Below are 13,302 nucleotides of genomic sequence, written 5' to 3'. Positions count from 1 at the left end.
TCCAGCATAGAGGCTTAGATCTTTCCAAACATAAAGATCTGCAAGACCTCCTTAAGTCTTTTGAGATCACCAAGGAGCGTCGTTTGGCTACCCCTGGATGGAATTTAGACGTGGTACTAAGATTCCTCATGTCAGACAGGTTGGAGCCGTTACAATCAGCCTCCCTGAAAGATCTCACTCTTAAGACTCTTTTCCTGGTATGCTTAGCCTCGGCTAAAAGAGTCAGTGAGATTCATGCCTTCAGCAAGAACATCGGATTTTCGTCGGAAAAAGCCACTTGTTCGCTGCAACTTGGTTTTCTAGCCAAAAATGAGCTGCCTTCTCGGCCTTGGCCTAAATCTTTCGATATCCCCAGCTTATCGGAGATCGTAGGCAATGAACTAGAAAGAGTCTTATGCCCTGTTAGAGCTCTTAAGTTCTATTTAAAGCGTACTAAACCTTTACGAGGCCAATCTGAAGCTTTATGGTGTTCAGTTAAGAAACCATCCTTGCCTATGTCAAAGAATGCTTGGTCAGACTTTATCAGATTGTTAATACGAGAAGCTCATTCACATCTGAGTGAGGAAGACCGAACTTTGCTCAAGGTGAAGACGCACGAAGTTAGAGCTGTAACAACTTCCGTGGCCTTTAAGCAAAATATATCTCTGCAAAGTATAATGGACGCAACCTATTGGAGAAGCAAGTCAGTGTTCGCGTCATTTTACTTGAAAGATGTCCAGTCTCTTTATGAGAACTGCTACACACTGGGACCATTCGTAGCAGCGAGTGCAGTAGTGGGTGAGGGCTCAACCACTACAATTCCCTAATTCCTTATCCTTTTAATCTGTCTCTTGAAATGTTGTTTTTTTTATGGGTTGTCCGGAAGGCTAAGAAGCCTTTCGCATCCTGGTTGATTTGGCGGGTGGTCAAAGTCATTTCTTGAGAGCGCCTAGATTAGGGGTTTGATGAGGTCCTGTTGTATGGGTTGCAACCCTTGATACTTCAGCTCCTAGGGGTCGATCAGCATCCTAAGAGGATCGCGAGGCTCCGTAAGGAAGACGTACTTAAAAGGCAGAGTAATTGTTCAAGTCGACTTCCTTACCAGGTACCTATTTATTTTGTTTTTGTTATTTTGATAACTTCTAAAATGAAATAAAAAACTCTTAGCTCATAAAATGTAAACATATATTACTGGTCTCTACCCACCATCCTGGGTGTGAATCAGCTATATATTCACCGGCTAAGTTAAATATTTAAAAATGATATTTTAATTATAAAATAAATTTTTGAATATACTTACCCGGTGAATATATAAATTAAATGACCCTCCCTTCCTCCCCAATAGAGACGCAGTGGGACGAGGAGAAAATTGAGTTTTTGTTTACATAAGAGCTGGGTATCTGGTCGACAGATGGCGCTGTTGGGCACACCCGCAACCTGTGTAGCGATCGCTGGCGAGTTTTTTCCGTAGAGTTTGTCTGTCGAGCAACAGAGTTGCAGCTATATATTCACCGGGTAAGTATATTCAAAAATTTATTTTATAATTAAAATATAATTTTTATGGATTGGAAGAATGATTTAGACTTTAATGATATATGAAGCTCTATTAACCAACCTCGCCTCTAAACGGTTCTAACACGGACTGTGGGCTGAGAATTTTGGAAGGTGATGGAGAGATGATCGTTGTTGATTCCAGAAAATAGGGATTTGTAAAATCCACTGCTTTGTCCCTGGGAGCTGCAATGAAATTTGTAGTTATGTAGAAAGATTTAAATGGTTTAAAGTAAATTTTATTATGCAAAATCAGAACAGTTACTGCGTAGATGTATTCATTTATTTTCCCTGGTATACACATCTCTGTAAAGAATACAGTACATATCTTGCTATTTGCCGGTTGTATCCAGTCAGTTTTGTCTTACCTGTGATTGTTAATTCATTGATAGCTAAGTGAACGTCGTAGCGATGAACTGCCCCAACCATCCCAGTTACTCGCCCGTCTTTCAGAACGCCACCCCATTGTTTATCAGGTGTCAAAGAAACTTCAAATCTTGAAAAGAGAGAATCATACATTTTATGAATACTAAGTACTGTATAGTACAATATATGAAATATCCTATACTACAGTAATACTTTACTGTGCTAATATTATTGCTGTTATTACCGAGTAATAGTAAAACTGTTATAGGATAGAGGTTTGCATGCTTTTTTGTACTGAAGGAGTTGATTGATTGAACAAAAACAGAAAGCTTTTATAATAAAAGGCTGACAAGGCCACAGAAAATGTAAAGCACCTATAACTAATGACTAATTGGAATGTCAAGCACAGAAATTTATGAATTACAAAGGAAAGTAAAAATGACAAATTCGAAGATAATTTGTATTTTTCCTAACCATACAAACCTTAGCTATTTACATTGGGTTTACCTTTTAGCGTAGCTGAAATGGCGAGCCATTAGAATTTAACGAGGGTGTAATACCCCCGCGCTAGTTAGTGGGGGGGGGTAGGGGAGTGGTAGCTAGCTACCCCTCCACCCCCCCCCACACACAGGTGAATGCTCCACTTTCACTTAGAGGTAGGACTTGTCTTGGGGGACAGGGCTGGCGGGCAAATATATGTAAATAGCTAAGGTTTGTATGGTTAGGAAAAATACAAATTATCTTCGAATTTGTCATTTGTTCCGTAACCGAAAAACAAACCACGCTATTTACATTGGGTGACTTACCCCTTAGGAAGGGTGGAAAGTCCCCAGCCATACTGGCTTTGGCTTTACCCTGGGACTCAGAATCCGAGTGAGTCGCACTCGAGAAAAGGAGTCCCTGCACCTCACAAGTTCCTTGCTCCGCAAGGAACCGTGTGGCCTACATAAGCTTGTGTGTGAAGGAAGAAGTGTGACCCGTCCTAGGCAGTTGACCTGGAGTTCCAGAAGGAACTCTGGGTTAGGACGTTCCCAATACCACCTCGTCAGGGTATGGGGGACGCGACAGTATTTACTCAATACTCGGAACACAAGGAAGCATGGTTTACCTGCAGAGGTTCGAGGTCAGCTATGCAGAGACCAGGATGCTGCTTCCCAGTAGAGGGGAAAATGAAGAAAGAAGTAAGGGCCAGACATACTTCTTTCGTTCATGCAGACTAAAACCTGATAAAAATGCCCTCAACCTTCTGCTACCTGTCCAAAAAGGAGCCTGAGGTTAGACCAGCTGTTGTGTAGCCACCACAGAGCGATAAAAACGTATCGAAACTCCTGTGGGTCACGCCCTGCAGGAAGCGGGCTGCGAAGGTCATTAGACGCTTCCAGACTCCAGCTTGTAGCATCTGCGTCACAGAGTAGTATTACTCGAAGGCGAGGGACGTTGCGATGTATCCGACATTATGTTGTAGGGCGACGTGACGGGGAAGGGTCTTGATTCAGGTCGAGATGAATGTCCTTGAGTCCGAGCTGAAGAGGTATACTGGTGACTCTCCCCCGTGTCCTTCTTGTGCTCCCAACCCGGCTGCACGTGAGGACAAACTGCAGCTGTTCCCAAAGCTAACCTCTCGATTCCTTTACTGGCAAGAAGGAGAAGGTTTTGGGACATCAGATATAGAATGGTGACTCGAAATCTTGAAGGAATTGGACCGAAGGCCGGGACCCCAAGATTCTGAGTCTAGCCAACAATTCAGGAGCGAACCTGAATGTGGCCTTCCCTCATTCCTTAGAAAGGACGGAGTGGTACGAGACCAAGAAGATTGCTTACACACTGGCCGCGGCCAGAGTGAGCAGGAGACCCAAGACGGAATACGATCAGAGGCCTGACGTAAAGGGTCTTGAGAAGATCTCTTAAGGGACTAAAAAGTCCGAGCCATGCTCCATGTTGGAGGTCTCACTCCGACTAGGGCAGGGACGTTCGCAGCTTTGCATGAGCGAGGAAAGGTCCAGCGGGAAGGATAAAGCTATTCCTTTAAGCCTGAAGGTCAGGGAAAGGCTGAGCGACCGGCTTCATTGCCGAGAGCGGAAAGGAGTTTCCCCCCACCGAAAGGCAATAAGTTCGTTATTGCTGGAGAAGAGGCCTCAAGGGAAGAGGTATATCTCCCACGACACCAACCACCGAAGACTCTCCACTTCGCCTGGAAGACCCCTGCGGATGACTATCGCAGATGATGCGACCTCCGTCCCGTGACTGTAGCGGCGTGTCTCTTCTTGAGGAGGAGGCGTAGTGTCTCCAGGCATGAAGCCGAAGCGACGCCCCGGCTCGTGAAAGATGTTGCAGTGTGTTTGTTCGAGTAGCCTGTGCCGTGGGAGAAGCTCTCCCGGGAGTTCCGTCAGGGGAAGCAGAGGGTCTGGAAACCGTTCTGCGTATAGTCCCAGTGGAGCTCTCAGGGCCATTGAAAGGTTGACAGACAACCTGGTCTTGTTGAGACCCATTCTCAACAGATAACAAAGGAGGGAAGACGCAGGCGTCGATGTTGTCCCACCATCACCGGAATGCTTCTTGCCAGAGTCTCGGGGTCTGAGACTGGGGGGAAGAACAGCGGAAGCTTGAGGTTCCAAGCTGTCGCGATCAGGTCCCCCAAGCCAGGATTTGCTGGTTACTCAAGGCCAAAGACCCCCAGGTACACTCTCTCTACGAGGCTCTGCTCGGATAATCGGAGAGAACATTCCTCTGCCCGGAATGAGAGAGCCGATGGTGGTATTGAGAGAATCTCAAATCATCTCAGTATCTCTACTGCAAGATGCGAAGCTGTGAAAATGCGTCCCCTGCTGGTTAGAATACGCCAGTACCATGAAGTCGACGCGCACGGAGTGACTCGGCAGGAGCTGTAGGATCTGTAGAGGGGCCAGACTACGGCCCCTAAGCCTGCCTGAATGATGGAGAGGTATCCTTCAGGTCCTGACCATAGGCCTGGACCGGAACATGCCCCCCCCCCCCCCCCTTTTCTTTGACGAGTCCGAGAACAGCATAAAAAATGTGGGGAAAGGACGAGAATATCCACTCCCATCAAGAGGTTCCATAGGTCAACACCCATTGCAGGTCTAATCATTCCGCTGGTCCCATAGGGGCCAGAAAGTCTGGTTAATCGTTGCTTTGAAACCACCGGAACTTGGGCCGCCCCACAGGGAACTTATCCTGAGGCGACCGTTCGGAACTTTAGACGGGTCAATGAGGAAAAGAGAACTAGGAAACGTTCCAAGGTAGGGCTGAAAGCTCTGCTTGACTGAGAACAGGTACTGCGACTCTCCTCAGCCTTGCCACAGTCAACTGAAGGGAAGGCTCGGAGGAGGCGGCAACAGAATCTGGCGTCCCCAGGCGGTCACTCATCCAAGTACCGACCAGACCCGACGTTGCTTAACCTCGCTGGACGCACGAGAAGCGGGGTTTCCAACGTGGTAAGGCCGTTGACTCAATATCATGGCTAGATACTCCAGATGTTGAGGCAGAAGAAGAGAAGGCTCCTAGCAAAATACCATGAACCCCCACTCATGGTAAGCATCCGGAAGCTTGTCCCGGCGCTGTAGAAGGTCGAACCCGAGCCTACCGGAGTTGACCAGACCTCCAAAAGGCGAAAGAGGCGGAAGCATGCACCTGAGCGGCCATGAGGAAAGCAGGGAGAGTTCTCTGGGGAAAAACCTGCGATGCCAAGGCGGGATCGCCACACTGCATCTTAAGCAGGAATACCTGTACAGTAGTCTAGGCTGAATTCCACGAGCTTCCTGGAAGATGGATGGAATGGAAACTGAAAGTACCCGTCCTTCCGATCCAGGGCCTAGGGAGTCCTGTCGCCTCGTTACCAGTCTGAACGATTCTGCTGTTCCACGCTAGACGAAGTTTGTTCGACAAACTTGATCAGAGCTGAGAGGTCGACTACGGAACTCCCGTCTCAGATACTTCCTTACAAGAAAGGATCGACTGAAGAAGCCGGGGGGTGAAGCCGTCGACGATCCTATGGAGGACCTTCTCCTAAGGCATGGATCATTCTGCCCAAACAGGCAAACTCTTGCCGACCCTATGGCATAGAGGTTCAGAGACACTGAATTCGCTGACAGAGACGGCAGGCGCGATATCCTTGGCTGATCACAGAGATCGTGCAGGAATGGGCATCGGGAAGCTGTCATCCGGATGAGTAACCTTAGGCATCCTCCCAGCGTGAAACCTGCAAGGGGGGGGGTGCCAATCCTAGAGTTCATGTACTATGCCGCTCCCTCTAGGACTATGCCCCCCCAGGAGAGCCTCCCGTGCAACCTGTTCCTGACAGGAGGGAACTGCTATTGGACACCTTGTCTCAGTTGTCGTAGCCGGTCCGATAACTTAGGCCGACGTGGCTGAAAGAAATAGGCGCTGGAGCCCTGAAAGGGTCTGGAAGAAAGCGCCTTGGAGGAGTGAAAACGGAAGTCGACTTCCTCCGCACAATCGCTGCCTATGTCTCTGTCCTTGAGCACAAACAAACTCTTCTCAAGGATGGAAGGGTGTCTGAGGTTGCCGACATCCACGGATGAGACACCCGAAAGGAAGCCCTCGGTCATTGCGTCCACATGGTCCAACATCGAGCTTGCCCGCAAGTTCGATACTTTACTACAAAACGCCAAGGTGCTTGAGCCCGAGAGGAGGAAAGTACCCATGACCTTCCTGTAGCTTCCTTGAACAAAACCTCGGGTCGCAACCGAGGAGGGAAAGGACCTGGTAAGCTCCTTTCACGAGAGGGAGAAGAGGAAGGGGTAAACCAGTCACCCCTTGGCCGATGGAGAAATCTCGAACGGAAAGCCCCCTGGCAAAACCCCTCCAGGGAATGACGGGGAAGGGCTAACCCAGGTTCTGGAAAGAAGAATGTTGCTCAGACCTCCCTGAAGATTCTTCCTGCTCTGGCATGTACCATGCTCTGCGTTTACGGGGTGAGGCCGTGTTCTGGAAATACGCTCCAGAAGACTCGCCAGGCTGGCCATGCTGCGAAGCCCCAATGGGAATCGCGGTCGCAATCGCCCTGGCGCTCGCGCGATGGTAAATCAATGGTTTGCGCGTGGGCGAACGTGGAAGCGCCCATGCGCGGGCACGCAGGAACGCAAACGAAGGTGAGTGAAGGAGCGCAGAAGGAAGGCGAGCGTGGTAGGAAGAGCGAGAGCTGGTGGTCGGCGAGCGATAACCCATAGGCAAGCAATGGATACTGCAAGAATTAGGCCGATGTTCACGCGAAGAAACACCGTCGGTTCGCGCGACGGAACACTGTCGGTTCGCGCGACGGAACACCGTCGGTCCGCGCGACGGAACACCGTCGGTCCGCGCGACGGAACACCGTCGGTCCGCGCGACGGAACACCGTCGGTCCGCGCGACGGAACACCGTCGGTCCGCGCGACGGAACACCGTCGGTCCGCGCGACGGAACACCGTCGGTCCGCGCGACGGAACACCGTCGGTCCGCGCGACGGAACACCGTCGGTCCGCGCGACGGAACACCGTCGGTCCGCGCGACGGAACACCGTCGGTCCGCGCGACGGAACACCGTCGGTCCGCGCGACGGAACACCGTCGGTCCGCGCGACGGAACACCGTCGGTCCGCGCGACGGAACACCGTCGGTCCGCGCGACGGAACACCGTCGGTCCGCGCGACGGAACACCGTCGGTCCGCGCGACGGAACACCGTCGGTCCGCGCGACGGAACACCGTCCGTCCGCGCGACGGAATACCATTGGCTCGCGCGCGGGCGAACATTGGAGAGCATATGCGCGGTCGCGCATGAGCGTAGGCGTGCAGGCACGTGGGCTTGCGGTCGCGCGGGCACGTGGGCGTGTGGACGCGCAGGCACGTGGACGCGCAGGCACGTGGGCGCGCGGGTGAGCGCAGGCGGTCGGGAGACCGATGACGCGTAGGCGGGCGATAGCCTGTAGGAGAGTGAAGGCGCGTCGGCAAGCGATGGCGCGTCGGCAAGCGACGGCGCGTTGGCGAGCGTTGGTGCGTTAACAAAACGCTAGCGCGCAGGTGAAGAATCGCGCTGGCGCGTAGGCGATTGCCAACGCGAGAGTGACTAGTGATGGTTAGTGCGCATCGCGCTAACAGAAGGCACGCAGGTGCATCAGGAAGGTGAGCGCTGAAGCAAGCTGTTAATCAGGCGATCCTAGACGGTCAGAAAACCGTTGGCGCCCATTGGTGCGTGGCCAAAAAGGAGCGCAGATGTGCGCTGGCGATTGAAGAAAGCTAGCGCACAGAAGGAGGTGAGCGCTGGCGAGCAGGAGGAAGATCTACGGCAAGACTCAGCTACCGGAGATCGTGGTCCACAGCAGGCGAGCACTAGATCGCAACTGGTGGTGTTCAGGGGAACTGACACGCGTGGCAGATCGATGGCGATCATTGACGCGTAGGAGATCGCTGACGAGCAGGTGAACGTTGACGCGTCTATGGTCACTGGCGAGTTGGTGATCGCTGGCGAGCAGAAGGCAACGCATGGAAGCCTGTGCGTAGAAGAAGAGTCCTTGACCAAGACCTGAACCGAAGTTCTAGATCGCGAGGGCGAACGTAGGTGCACAGGGCACGTAACAGGAACCAACAGGAACAGCAGAGATGATCATCATGAGAGCGCTGACGAACAGGAGCGCGCTGACGAACAGGAGAGCGCTGGCGAACAGGAGAGCGCTAGCGATCAGGAAAGCGCTGATGAGCAGGAGAGCGCCTGTGAGCTAACACTGAGCAGGAGCAGGAGAGCGCCTGTGCGCTAACACTGAGCAGGAGAGAACACAGCAGAAGGGCACGCAGGGGAACCCTGACACGCAAGGGAAGAACCCCCGTGGGAGGCAACCCTTTGCCCCGAAGGGATCGTTGTCCGTTGGGAGACTGATGTCCGTCGGAAGACCGTTGTCTGTCCGCTGGGAGACTGATGTCCGTCGGAAGACCGTTGTCTGTCCGCTGGGAGACTGATGTCCGTCGGAAGACCGTTGCCCGTCGGAAGACGAGGTCAGACTGCTGTCCATCTGCACCAGGGGCGGAAGATCAAGAAGAAGGAGTTGTATGCTGCATACGGAGATTCAAAAAGGCGCCTCTTAGCACCCTTATAGGGAGATGGGAGACCCTTACGACGAGGCGGACGGTGAGCCTTACGGCGAAGGAGGCCAACAGCAACAACAGCAGAAGAATCCTCCGAAGAGGAGTCTCTATGAGTGTACTCTCTCGCGAACGAAAGAGAAACACTTCGTAGAAGAGACTGGTCAGCCAGTGACCTAAAAAGAGCAATCCTCCGAAGAGGGGCTCCTGCAGTTGCCCAGCCCCTTGAGCGAAACTTCAGGTGCGACCGCTCAGCACCAAGAGCATAGTCGCACGAAAAAAAGGTAAGAGAAGAACCCCCCTAAAGGAGAAAAACTCAAGCCTGGACAGGAAAAACTTCCCTCGGAAGGAAAGTTACCCACCCAAGGAGGCGAGCCTCCTGAGAGTTCTAAAATGAACTGGAGAGCTGTCAATCGTCACGGGAGTACTTCCAGAAGAAGGATACACGCCCCTGACGAAAATCCATAGGGGAGGCAGCAACAGCCGAATCCCCAGGCCTCAACAAGACAGCTCACACCGTTGCCATATTACAGAAACGAACTAGATCGGTAACTGTAAAAAAATAAAACAAAAATCATTAGTACACATTCATTCCCCCGGGAAGGCTCCGAAGAGGAATCCCGAGGGAAAGGAACACAAGAATTACACAACAGGCACGTGCCCTCACAACCACTACACTCACGGAAGGAGAGCTGTAACCAACACAGAATTATAACAATTATAATTATGTAACTATGTAATTTAAAAATGAATGAGCACTAAAGAAAGAACGAAAACCCCGAAAGGAATCGTTCTACAAAGCTGAAAAATCAACAAATACAATTAGATTCATAAACTAATTGAGACAAAACGTACGGCGTAGCAACCCCCACACACGGTAAGGAAGCTACAAAAGGCGTAGCAACCCCCCCACACGGTAAGGAAGCTACAAAAGGCGTAGTAACGAAGTAAAAGGGTGAACGACCTCAAGAGAGAGAGAGAGAAAGACCGAAGTCAAACTCGATCGCGACCCATAAAATTACACCGTGGTGGCCTAAACTGCCGAGGGCTCCACGGAGATATCGTACACTACACACACAAGTACAAACTCTGAAAAGGAAACTTACTGGTTTCTATACTCAAATATATACATGAACATGAGAAAATGTTTACATATATATTGAGTAAAAGAAAAGTAAGTGATTAAGTAAAGACAAAACAACAATGGCTGCCAAGCGAGGACAAAGACAGAGACGTCTGACCATGTCCGAGCCAAAAGTGAAAGTGGAGCATTCACCTGTGTGTGAGGGGGGGAGGGGTAGCTAGCTACCACTCCCCTACCCCCCCACTAACTAGCGCGGGGGTATAACACCCTCGTTAAATTCTAATGGCTCGCCATTTCAGCTACGCTAAAAGGTAAACCCAATGTAAATAGCGTGGTTTGTATTTCGGTTACGGAACAAATCAAAATTAAGTTTATGAAATGCCCCTCATGTTCACATTGCCTCTCTCAAAACCTGGATTTATATCGACGTAAACCCTAAAACTAAAAAATCTCCTTTTTCTTTCCTTTCAATAGGCATAGATCTCTAGTAGGGACTATGTGGCGATACTTATGACTCAGACAGTATTTGAAACGTCACTACAACCTGTTGGATGGGAATTTGAGACCCGCTTTAGTTGTAATAACCCATAGGTCTACCTGCTAAGTCATCAGCAACCATTGCCTAGCCCTTCCTGGTTCTAGGTTGATGTTAAGGGGCTTGGGTACTGATTATAGGTAGTAGTTAGTAGGTTGGCCTGGGCATCAGCAGCCCGTTGAGATACTACCACTAGAGAGTTATTGGATCCTTTGACTGGCCAGACAGTAATGCATTGGATCCCTCTCTCTGGTTACAGCTTATTTTTTCTTTGCCTACACATACGCATAATAGTCTGGCCTATTCTTTACATATTCTAGTCTTTCCTCATACACCTGACAACAATAAAATACTAAACACTTCTTCACCCAAAGGGTTAATTACTGTACTGCAATTGTTCAGTGTACTTTCCTCTTGGTAAGGGTAGAAGAGACTCTTTAGGTATGGTAAGCAGCTCTTCTAGGAGGACACTCCAAAATTAAACCATTACTCTCTAGTCTTGGGTAATGCCATAGCCTCTGTACCATGGTCTTCCACTGTCTTAGGTTAGAGTTCTCTTGCTTGAGGGTACACTCGGGCACACTTTTCTATCTTATTTTTTTTTTCTTCCTCTTGTTTTTTGAAATGGTGTATTGGGCAGGCTTAATAGAAGGGCCATGGATGCCTGGTGGTTTATCAAGAGGTCGTCTTTCCCTTTTCTGATTCTTTTCTTCTCAAAACCATCCTTACTGTCCTCCCTTCAGTTGAAGTGGCTATCCTGGAGGGTATTTAGCCTCGCATGGTGTATCGGCTCCTCCATGTTGACCAGTTTTTCCGACTTTTTACTGTAGTCTATGGGTTTCATTATTTATAATTCTGTACATATTGTTTTTGTTATAATTCTTGTTAATCTAGTTTTTAAGTTTGATGTCTTTTTTATTTCTATTAATTCTTATGCTGTCTGGAGACATTGAACGAAATGCAGGACCAGTACGTCCTAGATTTCGTCAATATCGTCTTCTGCATTGCAACATTCGTGGTCTTCATGCAAATATTCAAGACCTTACAGTTGCGTCCAGACAGTATGATACTCTTTTGTGCTCAGAAACTTTGGTTTCTAATATGAGGCACTCATCTGAGCTCCTTATAACTGGTTTTAAGAAGCCAATAATGTTGAAACGTGATGCCATCCCTAAGTCCTACTATCAATGTGGATGTCATGAGATTCAGGTAATAAAAGTTTGTGGCAGGCATAACAAGTTTTATATGTGTTCGATCTACCGCAATCCAGACATGGATGATTCTATCTTCGATTGTCTTTTTACCATTATGGCTAAAATACATTATGACAAAAAGGCTTCTTTTGTCTTTGTTGGTGATTTTAATGCTCACCATAGGGAGTGGTTAAGTCCCAACTCTCCTACTGATTGTCATGGCTTAAGAGCTTTAGACTGTGAGCAAATCATAAATGAAGCTACTCACGGGTCGGGTAATTGCTTGGACCTCGTATACACTGACTCCCCTGGCGTTATAACTAGTAAGGTTGGTTCTCCAGTCAGGACATCTGATCATGCCTTGATTTCATTAGAAGTGAAGAATGAGCAGCCTGTCCCTGATGTATCATACTCTTGTAAAATTTATATGAAATCCCAAGCAGACTGGAATGGGATTTTGCATGATCTTTTGTGCTTGAATTGGTCGCAATCATATAGTAGTGTAGATCCTGCTGTCCCTTTGAATGAGAATCTAGTCAACATAATTGATGGGCGTATCCCTTCTCGTGTGCTAAGGTACCGAGTGAAGGACAAACCGTGGTTCAATGATGATTGTAGACGTGCTTAATTGGAGAAGTAGGAGGCTTATCATCTTTGGAAGGGTAACAGATCAGATTTGACCTGGAACAACTATACTCAGCTTCGAGCTTTTGCTCAGGGAGTTTATGCCTCAACTGAAAAGGAATACAATTTAATCATAAAAGAAACCCTTTCTGGTACAACTCAAGAACATAAATGGTGGTCTACCCTTAAATCTGCATTCTTTGGTGTTGATGCAACAGTTCCTCCTTTATTTAAACCAGATGGCTCAGTCACTCACTGTCCAAAGGAAAAGGCAACCCTTTTTGCTGATGATTTTGACACTAAACAGAGTAATGAAAAACTTGAACTTCCTCATTCCTGTTTTCCTGAGGCTAAACTAACTAGTTTAGCTTTTCAATCTCGTGAAATTAAAGTTCTGTTGATGAACCTCGATGCTTATGGAGGTGTAGACCCAAATGGTATTTTTCCTTTGTTTTTTATAAAGACAGCAGATTTCTTAGCTCCAAAGTAATCTGTTATTTTGCGCAAGTTAGCAAGAAGAGGAGCTTTTAGTACTTGTTGGAGAATTGGTAATGTTACTCCTCTATGTAAATGTGTTTGTGGTAGCTCAAGTCCCACTGATTACCGCCCAATTTCCATAACTTCCATATTATCTAAAGTTTTTCAATGTCTTCTGGCAAAACGTCTCAATAGGTTTGCTGAAGGTAATCCTCTATTCCCTAGTTTGCAATTTGGTTTTCGTAAAGGCCTTGGAGCATGTGATGCCCTTCTTACAATCTCCCATGCTGTACAGAAATCCCTTGATTGTGGTCAGGAAGTTCGTATGATTGGCCTTGATTTTAGTGCTGCCTTTAACCGTGTTAATCATGAGGCCCTTGTTTTCAAACTCAAACAGTTGGGAG

At 48.6% G+C, this 13,302-nt stretch overlaps 1 protein-coding gene across 1 annotated transcript in view; it reads right to left on the bottom strand.

Annotated features, from left to right (window-relative positions):
- Nucleotides 1-13,302, bottom strand: part of LOC137615921 (probable glutamate receptor) — a 53,791-nt gene that overhangs the window by 19,756 nt on the left and 20,733 nt on the right. Inside the window, exons 8-9 of the mRNA XM_068345608.1 lie at nt 1,893-2,026; nt 1,595-1,719 (exon numbers count right to left, since the gene is read on the bottom strand). Coding sequence (XP_068201709.1) covers nt 1,595-1,719; nt 1,893-2,026 — 259 coding nt within the window. The remainder of the gene's footprint in view (nt 1-1,594; nt 1,720-1,892; nt 2,027-13,302) is intronic.

This window comes from Palaemon carinicauda, chromosome 22, assembly GCF_036898095.1.
Source record: "Palaemon carinicauda isolate YSFRI2023 chromosome 22, ASM3689809v2, whole genome shotgun sequence".
In the NCBI taxonomy this organism is placed as follows: Eukaryota; Metazoa; Arthropoda; class Malacostraca; order Decapoda; family Palaemonidae; genus Palaemon; species Palaemon carinicauda.
Note: the sequence above shows the minus strand (reverse complement) of the source record. Positions and strands in the feature narration are given on the sequence as shown.